General features: G+C 41.4%; 1 protein-coding gene and 1 long non-coding RNA gene across 3 annotated transcripts in view; one reads left to right on the top strand and one right to left on the bottom strand.

Moving 5' to 3' along the window:
* LOC123957559 overlaps positions 1-20,276 on the bottom strand; it is a 59,764-nt gene that overhangs the window by 29,422 nt on the left and 10,066 nt on the right. The window lies entirely within an intron of this gene.
* Positions 14,408-19,048, top strand: fscn2a (fascin actin-bundling protein 2a, retinal). Its single transcript, XM_046030399.1, has 5 exons — positions 14,408-15,230; positions 18,041-18,197; positions 18,303-18,424; positions 18,533-18,700; positions 18,843-19,048. The coding sequence occupies exons 1-5, from the start codon at positions 14,408-14,410 to the stop codon at positions 19,046-19,048; spliced, it is 1,476 nt and encodes a 491-aa protein (XP_045886355.1).

Raw genomic sequence — 20,276 nt, 5'->3', positions numbered from 1 at the left:
GGGTGAAGCAGTAGTGCAGCCTCAACATGAAAAATAAACTTTGACGTCAACATTTGGATTTATGCAAATATTGAAGACTGAGACTTGCAGATGAGAGAATCACAATGTTTTCACATCTAACAGACATACCTGTATTTTTGCTGTATTGTGTTTTTATACCTGCATTGTATTTGTTCCTGTAATGTATTTTTATTGTGCTTTTCTTTTCATCTTTATATATTTTAACTTTAAAAAAAACCTCCTGCGGACAGGTGTTGTAAATTTGCATTTAGTTCCAAACACACTATTTGCATTTTGTTACAAAACAATACAGTGCATCTGGTGCTTGTGCATAATTGCATGTTGCAGTTCCAGTGCTATTTCTATGTCCATGTCAAATAGAATGAGAGTGAATGAAAAATGAGTGTAAATGCAAAAAGGAAAATGACAGGCAAGTTTGAGAGTCTTTCAGTAGATCTGATGGTAAACAAGATGCCCATCATTTGTCAGAGGCTGATTCACGACGGAGTCTTTAAACAACTATAAGTGCATGAAACCTCCAAAAGCTGAACGTGTGTGCATGTTTACAGCATGCATTACGGAAGGCTTTTAGAGGTGAACTGAATACTGAACCACCTGCTGTTTGCAAATATCTGCACATCCTCATAGGGATATGCTGGACTTCTGCACACTCCTGTGTTGCATAAAGACATATGCCACCACACAGTAAACTCACTAACTGCGCTGTGTGTTTGCCGTGGCCCAGATCCAGCCATGCCACCCCTAATCCATTTCTCTGTTGCTCATTATTAGTGGCTTGTAAAGATTCTGTATCAGCTATGCTAAAAGAGCTTTTCACAGTATTACATGGGATTACTGCTGCTCCTGGCTACATATGTTGCTCACAAACTCTGATGTAATATCGCCACCCTGTTTACAAGGCGCTGACAAAATAACACATGCATGACTCATTATCAGGGTCTTCCTTTTTTTGTTTGTGGGTTAGATTGTGTCACATCCTCTTTTATTCCAAAATCATCCCTCTAACACTTATCCATGTCTTTCCTTCTGTTGTGCGATACAGCAGTAATGTGTGCATGAATGAATAAACGAGGAAAATGAAAGGAGGAGAGAAAGCAGCATGTTCATATGATTATACCATTTAAGGAGGACGGTACACTCAAGGATAATTTCCCCACAAGAGTTTAGGTTTAGAAAAAAAGAGGTTTTAATAGCCACATGGCCTCAAAATATCTCTGATATGTATCTGTCCTAAACTGCTCATTCAATGGTATTTTCCCAGATTGGCAGCAACCACAAAATACTGTGTAATCAGATGATGGACGCAGTTTGTAAAAAGTCCAAAAGATCTTTTCGAGCCTCAATGTTGTGCACGACCTAGCTGTGGGAAAAAAGAAAGATGATGGGAGTTCAGCAGTCAGAGGGGCTGGTTGTCAACTGTGGGTCCTAAATCGACCTCAACACCTACATGAATCTGGGTTTGATATAACATGTATGAATGTCTTTCTGTGCCCCTCTTGTCGCATTAAAAAAATGATACTGCGCCAACAGCCACAGTTGTTCTGTCACTATCTACAGTACTCTGCTGACCCAAGGATAGCAGAAAAAAAATGACAGCCTATCATAAAAGGGGTCAGACGCCTTCTTGTACTACCCCATTTGTAAGTGCTAGAAAGGATGTATATCTTATAAATAATAAAGAAAGGCCTTTGGCCCTCTTAGATGGGAGATCAGCTGTGAGCTCAATTAATCAGTTGCACCTAAAATCAAATCAAATTAAGGCACGTAGTTGATAATTAACCTATGGGCAAGTCTTAAGATTTCAAATGTAAGAAACTGGGATTGTCCCCAAGGTAGGTTGTATGATTCTTGTCTCAACTCTTGTAATTATCCGTCTCATCATGATAAAAATATACAGGTCAGGTATTGTATGGGAACCTGAGGCTGAAGTAGAGCTTTACTGTTGTTTCGTTCTTTCACAAGACCGCCATTTCTTTCCAAACCTTACTGTGTAGTGGTGTTTGTGCATTCCTGTGTCGACAACCCCTCTGTCTAGTCCTCTGGGGTGTTTACCCCCTTTCACGGTAGCAGGCAAGCAGCTCCCGCCATCCCATCTCTGTTTACATTGCTCTTCTCCTCTTATTTACTCTGTGCTCCAGCGTGCTGGCGCACCGCGCTCCAAACAGCTGTTCCATTATGGAGAGAGCAGTCGCTTCAACCGCACAGTGCTGCCACACAGCTCTCTCTGACAGCCCACCATGGTAGCTATGACAGCCTGGCTCCACTGGCACGCCTGCCATTGTTGCCATAAAGATCAGTCTCCCTCAATGCCAGAGTGGCTTCTGGGCATAGAGTCAGCCAGGGCAACTGTCAGACATTGTCTTCAAACCGCAAGACAAATTTGCCAAATTCGGCTTTTGATTAAGTGTGTCTCTATGGGAAGCAGTTCTGCTGTGATTTAAACAAGCAGCAATCATATCCAGATGATCTAGAATAAACTGGAATAAACATCTTTACAATGAAACAGGGCCTTTTTAGTATGTCATTACAAAACATACTGCATTTTCATCATTGTGGCAAATTTTCTGTAAGTACCATATATCTCCTGCTCCTACATGACGTTATCCATAGGGGCCATTATCCCACAGGGCATGATGACCCTTCCACCAAAATGCTTTGCCTGGTTTGCCGTCAGGTAAAAGAAAGACTATTGTCTAACTGACTACCTTAGGGTCATACTATACCATGAATCTCCAGTGAATTATTCTTACCCTTTGCATGTTATTTTTCCTGCTGGTGTGCACAGCTGGTGCTGAGTCAGGAATCAGGAAACCTGGGAGAAAGGCCACCAAGCATCCCCAGGTTCCCAGTAGACCGCTGCAGGGCCCTGTGGCTACAGGGACAGGAGACAATCCATTCATCATAATACAATAGCTTCTGCTTGGGGCCAGTGTAATATGGGCCTGTCCAGGTCTATATGTTCCTTCATGTGCGTACAAGTGTTCAGATTTGAAGTGGCATCAGTGTGTGTCTCCTGTCTGTTGTTTGTGTGATGCATGATTAGAGGTGTTTCATATAGCATGACATACAATGCCTCCTCAAATATCAAATGATTAACAATGTCAGCAATACAGTAAGAAAAAATGACCACTTCATGCTGCAATGTAACAGTGCAAAATTCACAATCATCATCCATGATCCACACAGGCCATTACACCGCTGATCAATATAGATCCCCCTCCCTCTCACTACATGGAGCTTTTTTCGGTTTAGTTTTTGATCAGATGGTGCAGACTATATATTACTATAATAACCAACTCAACAACATTTACCCCCCCCCCCCACTTCCCTGCATCTGTCCTGTTCCCTTTCTGCTGGTTATATTTATATGGTGCAACAAATTAAATTAATGTGCAGAAAAGTGACCAGGGTGCCAGTAATGCACCCTGTTTTGTGAACTTCAGACTGAAGAATGAACTCATCATGGTACATTTGATTAACAAGTATGAGGGAAAATCCTGTGATGTTTGTATTTTTCCTACATTGACCAGTTTCCACGACAAAAGAAGGGCTGATCTATTGTGCTCTCTTGTGAAAAAGAAAAAAATTAGAAAGACAAAAAGACAGAGAGAGGAAAACCTCCCTTATCCTGGGATGCAGGTGGTAGAAACAACTGACCCACTGTCGCGCATTCACCGCAGACCTCTCAGGGTGATGAAGACACATGCATGCAGCAGTTTCAGCTGCCGTGCACACAAACACACACACACACACACACACAAACACAGAACCTCTTTCTCCTGTCTGGCCTAGCTCTGTAGTAGCCTCGCCCACGATGAAAAGGGATATCAGCGTGTATAATGGCACGAGTGGTGAGTGAGCGTATTAAAGAGAGAGACATACAGAGAGCGAGACACAGCATGAACTCATGCATGCATGCCTGTGTGTGTGTATAAAAGTGCCAGTCATAGCAGGATATAAAAGAATTCAACCCAGCTGCCAGTCCCCCAGCACCGGTTGCCAGAGCCCTTAAACACATCCATGTCCTTCACTGGATGGCTCTGCACTCCTCCTCGAATATATCTAGCACTTTAAAAATATACAATCTGCTTAGATACTAGGCAGTCATAAGCTCCATGACTGGCACTTGGACATCTTATCAACATGAGTTGAAGCCCTTGGGCAACTAAGCCAGGCTTTGATCAGACATTTTGGAGACATCTCTCATTTTCTTCAAACAAATCCATTGGGGTTGGTGTGCTAAATTTGAAACAAACTCAAAGCACTAAATGTACCTTGTGATGCAGGAAACAGAGGCACAGCCATATACGGCCTGTTTAATAAATAGGTGAGAGGCTGAAAAACAATCCGCATGTGTGAGTGAGACAGAGAAGAAAAGTCTAATGTCTAAGAGAGGTGAGGACAAATAAAGGTGAAAGAATTCTGTCAGAGAGAGAGGAGAGGGAAGAGCACAGCATGCACGGGCCGCGCTATGAGATCAACTGACAAACATCTCTGCAACCTTGGCAGAGGCAAATCAGCATCCATCCCTTGAATGGCCTGTGACAGTTGTTATGTACAGAGACCCAATTTCACCCTATATCTCCTCTTGAATTTTAGCCCTGCTATGTGTCAGTGGGAGAGAAACAGAAAGTGAGTGAATGAAAGAAAGAGGCAGAAAAGTCGGGCTCAGGGCCTGCTGCTGAACAGTAGGAGAGAAAGTGAAAGAAAAACAGAAAGAGAAAGATGTAGACAAGAAAGAAAATGAAACCTAAATGGACCAATTCAGCTGGCAGAGCCACACAGAGAATTCACCTGAGGGCAGTCTCATGCCCTGCTTGTGTCTCCATGGAGACGGGCCTCCTGAGTGTGAGCTTCTGTACAGACTGACAGTAGCCCAGGTAGCTAGTCCTGCTATTGATTTGAGTGGGAAAAGCTAGCCTGTGGTCAAGTCCTCTGCTGCAAACTGAACTGCCGTGGATGACTGCAGAAAGCCGATGTGTGTTTTGACGCCAATGTTTGAGTTCTCTGCATGTTTTTCAGTTGAACAGTATTTTAGAGATATTTCACATGTGCATGACACATTCCTTTACTCAGTTCTTATGTATAGCTCGGCTCATATCAGATAAAAATATTTTCTCAGCTGCTACCAGGAAATCTCCATCTTTGAATATACAGTATTACGCCTTAAAGATTTCAACTAACTGAGCTAAAGGCTTGATAACATCTTATAGTCTGGTGCCTTGAGATATAAATACATCTACAGATTGGTGCATATCTGTTTTGTATCCTATGTGGTTTGAAGCCCTAAGGCAAGGCTTTTCTGTCATCTCCCCCACTCAGCTACACTTCGCTTGCTATCCTAACCATAGGAACCGGATCAGAGGCTCAAGATGGCCTTTATCTGGGGTCTATTGGCCAGTGTCAGCTTACAGGCCCCACTCTGTACACGGCACATTATGGAAGTTTTAATAGGTGATCAGAGCAGCTGTTGCCGGCACAGCGTTGATTTACTGTGGCTAAGAGAGGGCTTAATGACTATTGAGGCGGACAGCTCTTAACCCTTTGATGTGTTCGGATAATGTAATAGGATCAGGTAGCCCACTGGGAAACTTGCATGTATGCTCATGCACTAACATAAGCATACACAAGCACAAACGCATTTGGAATACAATTACACCGTCTAAAAGCTTCTTAATAAGAGCATGCCAACCTCTTACCACTATACAGTAGAACAACAGCATATGGGTTTGACTTGTCATGGCTTGTGACACGCTTGTGAGGTCCATTCATGACCATATAAACACACACACAAACACACATCCACACACAGCTGCTGACAGGTGGTGCATGCTTGAGGAAATACAAGCTTACCCAGCACAAACAGCCCCAGCAGGCTTAGCACTTCAGCAGAGAGCAATTGGAGTACTTATGCAGAAGCTAGCATTATTTACACCATGCAACATCCATCTCAAGGGTCAAGGGGCACAAATTCTGTTTGCACCTTGAAGACACCAATATCCTCTCTTTTACTGTATGTCCGGCATCACAGCTTGGAAAACAACAGGAACAGGCCTGACCAAATAGTCATGAGATGGATTAAACATCTGATGACTTATAGCTTTGTCAAAACGAGACTACAAGTCTATAGCCATGCTAGCGACTCAGTGAGGCTGTATTTAGGCATGGCGGTGCTTTGAGCTAAATGCAAATGTCAGCATGCTAGCACGATTAGCTGACAGTGACAATGCTAACTTGCCGATGCTATGCAGGTATAATAAAGTAAAATGATCAAATATAATGTTTACAATGATCACCATCTTAGATTAGCATGTTGTAAAGTATTGTAACATTTGCTAAATAGCACTAAACACAAAGTACAGCCGAGACTGATGGAAATGTGATTTGTTTTGCAGGTATTTTGTGACACAATAAAATAAAATTTTTAAAAATCCCCCAAATTATTACAGTTCATCCTGAGTGGGTCATAAATATGTGTCCAAAACTTCATGCAATTAGTCCAGTTTTTGAGACATTTTACTCTAAACCACATTTTTTTACCACACAATCATTTGTATGCAGTAATCATTGCTGTAACAACTCACAAATCTCCGCCAACCTACTGTTTGAACCCAACATAAACCTCCAGCCTGGGCCCCATTAACCCATCTAGGAATGATAGCTAAATTGTCCGCTAGCACTCCAAGGCCAGCCAGGATGTAATCAAAAACAGACGGAATAATCAACAAAAATGCTCTCTATTCCGGTAAAGATGTCTCCCAAAGCACATGAATTACATTGAAGCAGGCACTGGGACTGTGAATGATGTTGGGCTACCAGCACCAGCCAAGTCACTGTCTCCCACTGCCAAATGAGAGGATGCCAGGCACTTCCTGCTGTAAACAATCTACCCACAGACGGAGAAAGAGGGGAGGAAACCTCTGAATGAGAAACAACAGGAGACGAAGAGAAGACCCAGTTGCTCAATGAAAATTTCTCCAGTGAACAAATGTGCTCAATTTGTCAGACAAGCTTTCGTAGTCTGTGTGAGGGGAATGTGTGCGTGTGTGTTTGTGTGTGTGTGCTAGGACAAATGGCATCTCTCTGTGTAGATGAACACTCAGCAAGTGCTCAGGGCTTATGGAGACAGAAGTTGGATATACAGCTTGGCTGAGTTCACACTACATAATAAGGGCTTCCTCTCCTTTTCTTCATTACATTCTCTCTTCCCAAACAGTTTTCCCTCTATTCGCACCCCTAAAACTGTTGTCTTCTAGCCAGTTTCATTTGCTATCAGCACCAATATTGACCTTGCATGTCACCATGAGTAGCCATCATACCGTTGACACCAAACCCCATTTGTAATTAATTACTTACCTGAAAAACAGGTGGAAATGCGGGAAATGGTTTTGCCCTTGCACTGTTTTGGATAATTCTTCTTGTCTTACCCACTGGCTACTGTACTAACAATCCCGCTAACAGAGTTTGCTGGGATGTTAAACAAACATGCTCCTCATGCCCTCCTAAAAGGAACCTGGGATAAACTGAAGCTTTCGAATCAGCGTGGGAGGGGTATAGTGCATAGGCTGTATCACCAGCTCACAGTATTTATGCACTTGTGTATAAATCACTCTCTTTTACAGTCTCTGCGTGTGGGAACGCAGTAAAAGGTGAGGTAGGAGAAGTGCAGTGTGACGTATGTCTGGCTCTTGCAGAACGGCAGAACTTGTATATAAACCTCTGAGTGAGCAGACCAACATGTGGAGACGCTGAAACACATGTGTTTGCACATAAATTACCGTTTATGCATGCACATGCACGCATAAACAAAAAAACACACACAAGGATAGTGAGTATTTGCTACGCATGCAAGCTCACGTCCACCTAGACATTAGCTCACACACACACACACACACACACACACACACAAGCAAGCACATTTTTACAGAGAGACACACATTTCTGTCATTGTAATTCACATGATCATTCTCTTTATATGAAAGAGACAGGGGATTGTCAGAATGGCCGAGCTGAGGCCTCATATTAGCCCTGCTGTCAGAGCCAGTGAGCAAAGGATGACATTAACATGAGCGCTCCTGTCCCTTAAAGCTCACCCTGTCTGGATCGAAACAAGAGCCCAGTCTGCACGGCTGCACACACTGTCCACCAGTCTGCAGTTTAATCACTGAGAACCTGCTTTTATTGCTTACCTGTTTACAGGCTGCTTTCCCTGAGAGTTGAGGTCTCTTTGTCAATAATCTATTGCACTGACAGCAATGTAACCTCCAATTAAGTTATACCACCTCTCTCTCTGCATGACTAGTTCTCTGTCTTCACTCCTTAGAAAATGAGGGGGGAGGGGGGTTAACAAGTTTGGCTCACTCTAAAAACAAATGACACCCTACAAAACAAATGTGGCATTACAACTGAGTATTAAAAGGCTTGACATTTACCAAGGCTCATTTATATGGCTGCTCATACTTAGCTCATTGGCAGCCCCCTTTACACTGGGTAGAGCAGGATTGAGAAGGCTGGGCAAACACAGTGGGGTGAGCCGTTAACGGCCGGTGGGAGGATTGTCCTGTAGATGAATGAACACCTGGATTAATGGGGTCAGTGAGCACCAAGCTGCTGAGGTAGGAGATTCCCAGCCAAGGCAGCCATTTTACATTTTACTTTTACTGCATGTCTCATGGAGCGTTTTCCTCTGCTGGTTTTAGAGGGAGCAGCAGGAGGGTCCCATGGGGGCACAAGAGAGCAAAGAAAGGACATTTCTGGACCTGTGTAGTGTATATAGGACATGAGCAGTGGAGGTGCTACTTACACAGTTATGATTTTATGAACCCTCAGCCATTTCAAGGACAAGGCCCCATAAGAGAAACTGCGGTAGGTTTATGCAGATGTATAATCATCTTTACAATGGTTAAAGAAAATATTTAATTTGTCAGGAAGTGAACTTAATGGGTGAATGCACTGTCTCATGATATTTCACTGTGAGGAAATGTACTGTATACAGTTTTTCTGGGGTAGGCAAGGTGTCATTTTTCTGATTACTTTAAACATTTGCACCATAGTCATAGTCCTTTGGGACTAGACTACTCTCTGAAAGTGCTTTACAATGCAAACTAAACAGGGAGGGTGCTGGTCCTTTAAGTGGAGCTCTGCGTGCTTGGCAGGCTAATAGATGCATTCTAAAGGTGCTAGTGGATGGCAACCTGAAAAATGGTCTTATCTGAAAAGGTCCAGGACAGTTATAAATGAAATAATCGCACTCTGCACATTAATCCATGTTCATGCCCTAGGGGAAGACCTCAGCTCACCATTTGATCTGTGTGTGAGTGCATGCATACAGTATGCATATGTGGGAGCACATGCATGTCTCTGTATGCATATGTATTTGCAAGTTGCCAACCCATTTCACACTTTTATTTTCTTTTTTCCTTCCTTCAGTCACTTTCTTTAAGACCTAACAGCAAAGGTTTTATTGTTCTTTCTGAGTTGCTTTAAACAAGGAACTCAACCAGGGGTGCAAAAAGAGAGAGAAAGGTATGAAGACAGGAAGACAACCAAGAAAGACAGAGAGGGAGAGAAGTTAGAGACATTTAAGACATTTAATATGCAATTTGGCATGGCCACTGGACCGCCACAGTTTAAATGAGAGGAAGTTATTGCTCATAAGGTTCCTGAAGTGCCAGGAAACCCAGACTTGCAAGGGAGAGGGGACATCTGAAGGACAGGAGAAAGACTGTCCTTGTTTGATGGGACATTATTTCCATGATCAGAGGCTCATGGCATATGAGTGAGAGTCATCACAACAGTTTATTGATTCTTTTCTATTTTCTGTTTGCAAGAAGATGCATGAATGGACAGCTGTTTAGAGATCACCACCAAAAAGTTAATCTCTTCACACCTGCAACATACAAATGCTTTTGTATCTTTCTTATGATTCACGTTACTGTACCATTCTATTTGGAACACATACAGCTGACACAAATGACAAACTGCCATTAAAACACTTTTTTTATCTCAAGTATAAGTGACATTCAAACAGTAATTTGTTTAAAAAAAAAATACTATTACAATACTATACTATGATTATATTTGCACTGTAATAATAATCTATCATTTGTCATACTAAACTAACAAAATTGCTCATGTGACTTCAGACTGATACATGACACAAGTACATGGATTGGTTGACTGAGACAGGAAGAGCAAGGGGAGAAATGAGGAGATTCTCTCATATACACCCTCAGAAATCAATTTGCTGTACTGGCATAAATTCAGCTTTTGCTTTGTGTTCAACCAGCCAAGCAACCTTTTTCTATTAGGAAGCTTGGGGAAATGAGTGACATTCTTCTCATGAACTGTTTCTCATCTCACAGCATAACCCAGTGAATACAGGAATCCAAATATTTGAGCAAAAAACAGACAAGTTAAACTTTAATCCAGACTGCCATCTAGTGGATATGAATCAATTGTACCAACCATGAAAGCACATTCTGGAAGAATGGGTAATAAAGGTAATTAAAAGCTGGGTGGTGTCCCAAAATAGATAATTTGGCATCCAAAAAATAGATATCATTCATATAGGGACTTATAATGTGCCTGTCCTAATTAAGTACACTATTGTTTGTGATCTCACTTATGAAATGTATTTTTCAATCTTCCCTGGTAAACACATTTCTCATGATTAGCAATTAAAGTGGAACTCTAACAATTACATCACTCCCACAAAGATGAGAGACTTGTATGAGACAGATTTGACAGAAAACTGTCAAAATGTAGCAGATGCCAAGATATCCTGACTATCCTAGTATGGGTCAAGCTTCAGAAACACTATGCGTTATGCAACTCAGTGGTACCCTTTGTTAGATAGCTGCCTGAACAATACTCAATATCTTTCAAAGGCCAAGCAATTTCTGTTACAACAATTTGTAGTCTTCAAGCTCAAACCAAGACTGCTTAAGTGATGGAACTGGAGTGCTTCTCCAAGACTTTACAAAGCTCTTGTACAGCCACAGCATTCATCATACCACTGACTAATAAACTGATTTTGACATGTAAAATTGGCAAAGTCTGCTATTGCATTTCCTCTGATACATCTAGTTGCCCAGTTGGTATTTGCATATAATTTAATAATAATAAATTTTATTTCTAATGCACTTTACATTTCAACGAAATCTCAAAGTGCAAATAAACCCAGATTGCCATGCCATATGTTTATGTCATGGCATTGTTATACTATTTGACACAATTATCAATAGTTCAATGCTTACTAGCTCATTATGGGTATGTAGATCGGAAAATGGATGAAGATAGGATCCTCCTGACTAGTGTACAGTCAATTGTATTCCTTAAACTGAAATATAAATGAACACCACTAAGATGACACTTTAGATTAATTTATCACTCATATAGGGACTTAATGTGCCCTTTAGACCTCTAGTAATGGTAACATTTTCTGTAACTTTAATAGTAAACTATTGTGTACCCGTACAAGGCAATGCTGCCACCCAGTGAGCACATCATGAATGTGTATATTGTTTTTGTGAATTATGGATAGGGGTTAATGTGGTGTTAATAAGATTTTTTTGTTTGGCTGTTCACAGAGTAAAGTCAGACCAACCAATGTTTCGTCAAGTTTGAAGAATGAGATCTTGATTACAGACAACTGAGAAATTATTCTTGGTTTACATTACTTTTTGATTTTTTTTAGTTCAGGTTGTTAGAGATCAATACTTTTCTGATGAACTCCTCAAATGACAATGCTTGAAATAAAGACTTTGACAAAATATAAATGTTTTAGTTTAGGCAAAAAGAAACATGTTACCACATGAAGTGAACGTTTAACGTGAGTTGTTTAAAATAAAAATTGAGCCTCAACAGAATCTCACCTAAAGAGTTTAACAATAGTCCTATCAGAAAGATTAGAAGTGAAGTGTGAGCACCTTTTTTGTATTGTAACATTGTTTGATGCTTTCAATTATTTAATATCCAACAGTGCCCACACTGCTAGCACAGCAGACTTCATGTATGCCAAGATCATGATGGAACTAGTGAAGATGTGATCTCCATTTACATTGTACGGCTTTGTAAGAACTCAGATTGTTCTGTACATTTAAGTAAGCTTTATAACTACAACTTTGTTATCAGGGGTATGCAGTAATAGGGAGTATAACTATAAACTATATGCTTGTGACTATGACTTCTATTCTTCCATCCATTTTTTGCTGCTTAACAACTTCTGTGTCACAGTGGCAATACCCAGCTGAGGGATCATTCCCAGGCCAAGCGTCACAATGCTTCAATTGAAGTGGTTGTCAGATTGTGGAACAGCATTGGAAACCCCCTCCCTCCACACCTTTGACATCTGAATTGACATCCCATAATTTTTGTAAGTTTTCAAAAACTGACGATCACACCCACATCACACAGCCATTGGACAGGTGTGCAGAGGCAAGAAAAGTAGGCAGGATGTTCAAATGAATGCAACACTATGAATGTCATTGAGGAAAGATTGTCCAAATGAGTGTTTTTATCCCCAATATTTGAATGACTATCGAGTCTTGCCCCTCTATGAATGTAGGCTTTTCAACCCACCTTTAGGTGTGGCCTTCAGAACAGCTAAAAGCAATTTTGCCATTAGACCTGGTCGGACAACATGTCATACGAACTTTGGAGCAAAACCCGACCTGTACCCTCCCTGTGACTTCCCCAAGTTAGCCTCCACAGTGATGGAGCCTCTTGATTAGACTCCTTCGTGTCAGGTTTTGCTCAAGCAAATGAAAAAGAAATGAGTGAAATTCTGTCACAGAGAGGCAGGGGATGTAATATTGGGTAAATATGGGGATAACAGCACATATTTCTGAATCTATCTGAGCATCTGACAAGGAGAAACACATCCTACATATGTCAGTGCTCCACAAACAGCTTTGTTTTAGATTTGGACTATAATCAACCTTTGTCCTCAGATTAACATTAACCCCCACTGGTGGTATGGGATCACTATGCTAATCACTCCTAATGGCCAAGGCTAGTAGATGAGAGCACTTGCCTTCAAAGATTATCAAGTAAAAATAACACCCAAAGGATTTTGCTTTGTGCTATAGTTTGAATCACATGCTTTTGTAGTATTTGTAATTACAATTTGTACTCCTTGGCATTACCCTTAACATCTCCGGAAACCTTAGTGAAAGAGGGTGGTAATGCTCTTACAAAGGTTGATCTTGGCGTGCACAGCGACCATGGTCATGGGGCATGGAGTCGCATCCTCTGCTGTTAACTGGCTGACGGAATAACAGAGGTGGGTCTGGAAGTATTAGAAAGAATAAAGTTAAGATTCAAGAAAGGTGCAAGTGGAGAGATGTGAAAGGCAAATGGGCCATATGCTTGTACATTCAAATGTTATTCAAAGTCCTCTTAGCTAAGTTCATAGACGTCACAGATTTAAATATCCCTGAAGACTTGAAGCAAACATAATGTTACTATATAACTTCTCTGGACCTGAATGTGTCAAAATGGGATAATTACTTTCAGAAAGAAACCTTTGTACAGTTAAGACTATGCTTCTGATTCAGCCACCCACATGCATTCACTCTGGTCCAAAGCAATGTGAAAGAGACTCTTTGTGAATACAATATTAATCTTTACATCAAGTCTGTAACAAGCAGGAAATGCTATTCCGAATGTAATTACATTTACACAACAAAAAATTAAATTAATCTTTGACAAAAATCTGTTTGAAATGGGGCTCAAACAAGAAGAAGCAGTAGTGGGGAAGGCACCTTTTTTTCCCCCTGGACATTTTCTAACTAGGCTGTGGCTCGCCAGCAGATCAAAGCTAGGATAATCCTAGGGCTGGATGGCGTGGCTACAAGTATATGAACCTAAATATGAGAGTAACAACCAATAAGGAGTCAGGTTAACAAATGAGTGTGTCAGTGTGAGTTCCAGGAAAGGAAGACATGGGTGGAGGAGAAAAGATAGAGGTGAGTCGTAAGGGGAAGATGTGGAAGAGATAAAGAATGAATCTCAGCTAAGTGTGTCCCGGAGAAGGATAGGGAGGAGGGGAGGTTTGTGGTTGGTGCACTGGTATGTGACGTCAGCGGCTTGTTGGATTGAGGTGCTGTGTCCTGCTGATTTTAATCCTAACTCATTAAGGAACAGAGAGCAAGTGCCTGTGCAAGCCCTCTGGGGAGAGAGAGAGAAAGTGACAAAAGAAGAAGGAACAAATCTATCAAGGGAGATCGGTGGAGCTAATTGACTGCTTGAAAGGCGAAAGAGGGGACAAATCGAGCAATTTTATTTTTGCTTTTCAGTCTCATGCCTGCATTCCCTCATTATCCTTTCCCTTTTTTGTCCTGAGCCTCTTTACTTGCAATTTTTACGTGTGGCCTGTTCAAGTATGCCAACAAACGGAATTAACAAGGCCCTGAAGCTGCAGTTTGGCCTCATCAACTATGAGAATCGCTACCTGACGGCGGAGGCCTTTGGCTTCAAGGTGAACGCCTCGGGCATCAGCATGAAGAAGAAACAGATCTGGACATTAGAGCAGGATGAGCAAGATGGCCAAGTAGTGTTCCTCCGTAGCCACCTGGGACGCTATCTGGCTTCTGACAAAGATGGGAAGATCATATGTGGTGCAGAGAAGCCTGACCCTGAATGCCGTTTCCTTATTGTGCCCCAATCTGACGGGCGCTGGGCGCTGCAATCGGAGCCTTACCTGCGTTACTTTGGAGGCTCGGCTGACTACCTGTCCTGCTTTGCCCAAGTCATTGGAGAACAAGAGCTGTGGGCTGTCCACTTGGCTTTACACCCGCAGGCCAGCCTGCTCAGTGTGGCACGTAAGCGCTATGCCCATCTGTCTTCTTCAGATGGAGAGATTTCAGTGGACAGCAACATCCCCTGGGGAGTGGACTCCCTGGTCACCTTGGTATACATGGACGGCAAGTACAGCCTGAAGACTTGTGACAGCCGTTTCCTCAGCAATGATGGCAAACTGGTGAAGGAGAACACCAATACTACTAGCTTCACACTGGAGCTGAAATCTGGCAAGCTGGCCTTTAAAGACTGTGATGGGAAATATCTTACCCCAGTGGGTCCCACAGGAACGCTACGATCTGGCCGATGCTCCAAACCTGGAAAAGATGAGCTGTTTGATCTCGAGGAGAGTCATCCACAAGTTGTTTTTCAAGCCGCAAATAAAAGATTTGTCTCGGTCAAACAAGGTAATCAGCCTGTGATGCAGTACTGTAATCACATGTCTTTATCCAATGATAACAAGCCAGTTTGATATTTAAAAAATGTTATAGTTTCACGCAGAAAATGGTTGGGAGCTCTGCACTGCAGTGTGATGTTGAAAATCCAACGTTAAGCACTGAGGATCTTTAAAGTGGAAATGACTTCCATTGTCCAAGTCATATAGGTAAATTATGAGCTACAAGCTACATTTACCTAGAGCTACTTTTAGAGGCTCCATGATTTTACACTTAGGGAAAGAATAAATTAGGCTATAAATATAACTTCATAGTTAATGCATCACTTTTGACAAAATAAAAAACAATCAATTTCCTTTACTATGATTTGGCAATCACTATACACCAGCTGCAAGTCCTTCACCACAGTGTTAGCACGTGAGACTAAGTGAAACCATTTTCAGATCCTTTAGACCGCAGTGCACTTTATTTTTGACAACAGAATGTGCACCCTTTTTCAAATGACCCTTTGATAACCTCTCAGCGAGATAAATGGTGTTGTGATTTTTTCTAAAATTCACAATCTTGTCACAAATCACTTTCACAGTCTGTGGTGAAATGCAATCGTCATCAATAACTGTTGATTTCAGATTAGTGGCCCTCTCAGATTTAGTCTCCTTTCAGCACTCTGTTATCCCTGCATTTCTCAGTTCAATCTCTAACAGTTGTGTAAAGCTACCAGAAAACTGGCGTGGCTACACAGACTGTTGCATTTTGCAGGTTTATGGATTTGAAGTTAACTATGAGTGTAGCCTTAGCTTATGCAAAATATCTAAAGAAGATAGTACAGCACATGGTGTGCCTATTGCAAATAAGAATATAGTACATCCCTGAGTGGAGCAGTACCAGTGCTGGGTGTGGTGGACATTAAGTGAATTGAAATATCACACTCTGAATAGTTATTCAATATAAGATTCAAATTCACTTCATATGACCTGAATTTATTTAATTGAATATTTACAGTTACAAAAAAAACAGCTAATGGCAAAAAGCCCTGCTTTTCCTACGTCCAGAATGGCTGACAGCCATACTGTGGAGGTGATCGTGGTAATGGGCTTTGTCATTTCCACTGTGTGTTCACTGAAGATTAAGCAGCATGCAAATGACTCTAGGGCAGATCTGTGCCCCATGGGTGTCAATTACCATCAATGGACTTAAAGCCTTGCAGCTACTCGCTCTTTACAGTCACCGATCTACTGAATTCTCCAAATTTATTGTCGGCCAGTGTGGCAATTTGGTGGCAACAAAAATGAGCTACAGTCAACCCTTACCAGACAGATCAGTTACAAGGTCTCCTGTCAGCCTGCATGGTGTGATCTGTTCGGTACTATATAATTATTTCAGCAAAACAATGTAGGAGGACAGGAGAGCAAATTGTGCTTGTGGCCAAGTTTTTTAAAGATTTAAAATACAATTAAAACAACTAACAGTTCTTCTGAGCTTTACTGTAGGACATTTGTACTGGTGTAGTTGTAAACTAGTTGTACAATGCACACAAAATACTAGCATAACTGAGCAATGAGGTTCTTAGACTGCAGTCATCATTATGCTTATGTATAAAAAAAGGTCGCTATTAGGGCAATATTTCAACAACCGAGCACTCTATCCTCATAATATAAGGCAAAAAATACAATTTTAAACTCTAGTGTTTGGCCTTGAGGCAGTTCCACGTTTTTAAGGAACAAGGCACTGAAAGCTGCTTAGTGGGCCCTGCAGTGCAGATTTGCATTTCACCACTCAGGGAATTACAGCAAGCAAATGAACAGGAAGGGTGGAGGGGTGACTGTGGGGGATTAGGGCTGTAACAGGCTTAAGAGAAAGGTTGAAGGATATTTCTGTGGCATCTAATTTGAACTACAGCAGACACAGTGCAGTTATAGGTGTCTGTGTATTCTCCACCTCCTGAAACACCCCACCAGACAGAGTAAATACATATGGATTAAGTATACAACACTAGATTGGCTGAAAGTGAGGCACTAAGGTTTAGAGAACAGGGCACTATCTCACTAACCAGAGCAATGGGCACAATTTTAAGCAAATTTTGGATGTTATTCTGTAATGTGCTTACTTATGTAATTGCTTTGTATACCTAACAACAACAAACAAACACAACAAGAGATGATGATGTGAAATTTGCTTAAGGCGAGGTTCACAAAGCGAGGCATTGGGTCATCCACAGCTCGCAGACAACAACAAACCAGGCTCATTATCCAAAGTGATCATCTATTCTTATGTATAAATATACTCTACCACTATAAATCTCTAAGGTGAAACAGATTCCAATGATGACATGTTTTCATGAAGGTAAAATGTAGCATGATGTAATAAGCATGATTAAGTGCCATAAATCCATAAGGGTAACACTGGGAATTGGGTCAATGCGTCATAAAGTATGTTAGCATTTGCTATTGCGCTTGGACATGCCCTTGCATTATTAGAAAAGATCACAAATTAGAGGATCACCTGCCCAGTATGAGGCACGAAGCAACACCACGCCAAAGCACCATACAATTATGTGTAACACCTGCTGCCTATATGAGAGTTGGATAAATCATTGTAGGTAGCACGCATATTATGTGGTGCAACAACAGAGGGGGCATGGATGTAATTAAATGTTTTATAACTACTGTATCATGCACACATGTCTCTTTGGTAATGCCTAAGAGAGTAAATGACATTCAAGTGGAGGCAAATGGTATTCAAGAGGATGCAACACTGTGACTCATCATTTCTTTTTAACAAAGCCACACTAACCAAGGCTGTCTTTCTTCCCTTATTAACAGGAGTGAGTATTTCAGCCAATCAGGATGTGGAGACAGACATGGAGACCTTCCAGATGGAGATTGATAAGGAGAGCAAAAAGTCTATGTTCAGGACCAATGGCGGATCCTACTGGACTTTAGTGACTCACGGAGAGATCCAGTCCACCGCTACAGAAGTGTAAGTAGCTCTAACGGCTTTAAAAGAGGAACTTTCTCACATGTTTTCACATATCTCTTACCTGAACCCCTCCATCTGCCCATCCATGTATTTTTTTTCCCTCAGAGAGGTCAACACAATGTTTGAAATTGAGTGGCGAGGACAGAGGGTGGCACTTAAAGCAAGTAATGGAAAGTATGTGTGTACAAAGAAGAACGGGCAGCTCTCAGCCGTCAGCGATACAGTGGGTAAGTGCTTTCAGGCGAGCCCCTCAATTTGCAATGCTTGAATGTGCTGCCAAAGGTACAGCTCTGTTGACCCATGCACATCAGATGAACAATATTCTTTCATTGCAGGGGAAGATGAATTGTTCCTGATGAAACTCATCAACCGCCCTATGCTGATCCTTAGTGGAGAGAATGGCTTTGTGTGTCACCACAAGAACTCTAACACTCTGGACGCAAATCGATCTGTCTATGACATTTTCTCATTGATCTTCAATGATGGCGCATACAATGTAAAAAGTCAGTGTTTTCACATGTGCACAACATACTAGATCCCTGCATACCATTAATATATCTGTATCCTGTGTAAATAGATATTTATCATCAACTAAAGTAATGGTTGTTCATTTAAACAAGTGGCTAAAATAGTATCCTTCTGCAGGTGTGAACGGAAAGTTCTGGTACGTCTCTAGCAATGGCCTAGTGTGCTCAGACGGAGAGAAGCCAGAGGACTTTTTCCTTGAGTTCCTGGAACACGGACGCATCGCAATCAAGGGCTCTAATGGCAAGTACCTTCGTGGAGACCAGGGAGGTACGCTTATGGGTGATGGTACAACTGTTGACGCATCTTCTCTTTGGGAGTACTGATCCCCTTCAATCAGGGTCCTCAAAGAGGGAGCAAGATGGTGGGGTGCAGGACCCGCTTTTATCAGCTTAAATGAATCGGACTGACCGGGTAATATTTTCCTGGCTGTTTTTATACTAGCTGCCAGATGCCCGATACCATGTTTGTTTGTTTGTTTTTTTAAATTGGGAAGCAGTGAAGTTTAGGAAGATATGTTTGTTTTTTCTTGTAAATGTTAAATGTTTTGTCTTTCAAATGACAATGCCAACATCAATACACATACTGTACCAATTCTTCAGACACACTTTGTTCGACATAGGTACAGTGACAAACAAATATCTTTGAGGGCTGCTGCACTGATCAGTCACTGAACAGAGAGAAATTTAACAAAGACTGTTGCTGCCTTTGACACATTTTCAGTTTTGCCTACGCATCGCTATGAATGGCAGCAATAGGAAATTCAACAGGCTTATTTGATTAAATATCTCCAAAAGGTGAAAATAACTTTGGCAGTATCTCTGTCTATCAAAACTAGGGGTGTGGCTAGATCTCGTGATATTAAAACAAGACGATATTTCTCGTCGAGGTGAAAAGCTGTCTCGCGATAGAGAGTGAGGATGAAATTGGCATCGAAGATGCCCCCGTCACTTTTAAATAGTTTGTGTCAGCATTTTGGGTACCAGTCATATATTTCATCATTGAAGATTTCTTAAAAATACTGTTGAAATATCGTTTTGTTCTTGTGAACCCAATGTCGTATATCATCTCGTCTCATGGGCTAAATGTATCATCACACCCCTAATCCAAACTGATTTGGCAGTGAAAGACACATCAGTCCAGAACAGCATTCACAACTGACAATGAATGAAAAACAGACAATGACGGATCAGTAGCTGCATCCTAAGGTTAATTCTTTTTAAAACAGGGACACTCATTTACAGACAGAAAGTTAACTTCATTTGGTTTCATTTATGTTTATCTGGACCTTACTTCTGTAACCTCTGTCAACAATCCTGCCAAGTTTGTTTACAGCTTTTAAATGATTTCAATACTTTGACATGTTCTATAAGAACAGCCACTGATGTCACTTAGCACCAAGGGAATGCACCATTGTCTTCAAAGACGGCGAATGGCTGGTGTCAGTGGTGTTTCCATTTTTGATAATGGACCATTTACAGCTCCCATCAAAACACAATATGAAGCAAATGAAGTGGACTGGAGCAAATAGATTGTACTGTCTCAGGCACATCT

Source organism: Micropterus dolomieu, linkage group LG02, assembly GCF_021292245.1.
Source record: "Micropterus dolomieu isolate WLL.071019.BEF.003 ecotype Adirondacks linkage group LG02, ASM2129224v1, whole genome shotgun sequence".
NCBI classification, from domain to species: Eukaryota; Metazoa; Chordata; class Actinopteri; order Centrarchiformes; family Centrarchidae; genus Micropterus; species Micropterus dolomieu.
This window is presented reverse-complemented; position numbering and strand designations above follow the sequence as displayed.

Bases quoted from the DNA above. Each gene is read 5' to 3' on its own strand.
- fscn2a (XM_046030399.1), top strand. From the start codon at position 14,408: ATGCCAACAAACGGAATTAACAAGGCCCTGAAGCTGCAGTTTGGCCTC. The intron at 15,231-18,040 runs GTAATCAGCCTG...CCTTATTAACAG, and splicing joins ATTTGTCTCGGTCAAACAAG to GAGTGAGTATTTCAGCCAAT. The intron at 18,425-18,532 runs GTAAGTGCTTTC...CTTTCATTGCAG, and splicing joins AGCCGTCAGCGATACAGTGG to GGGAAGATGAATTGTTCCTG.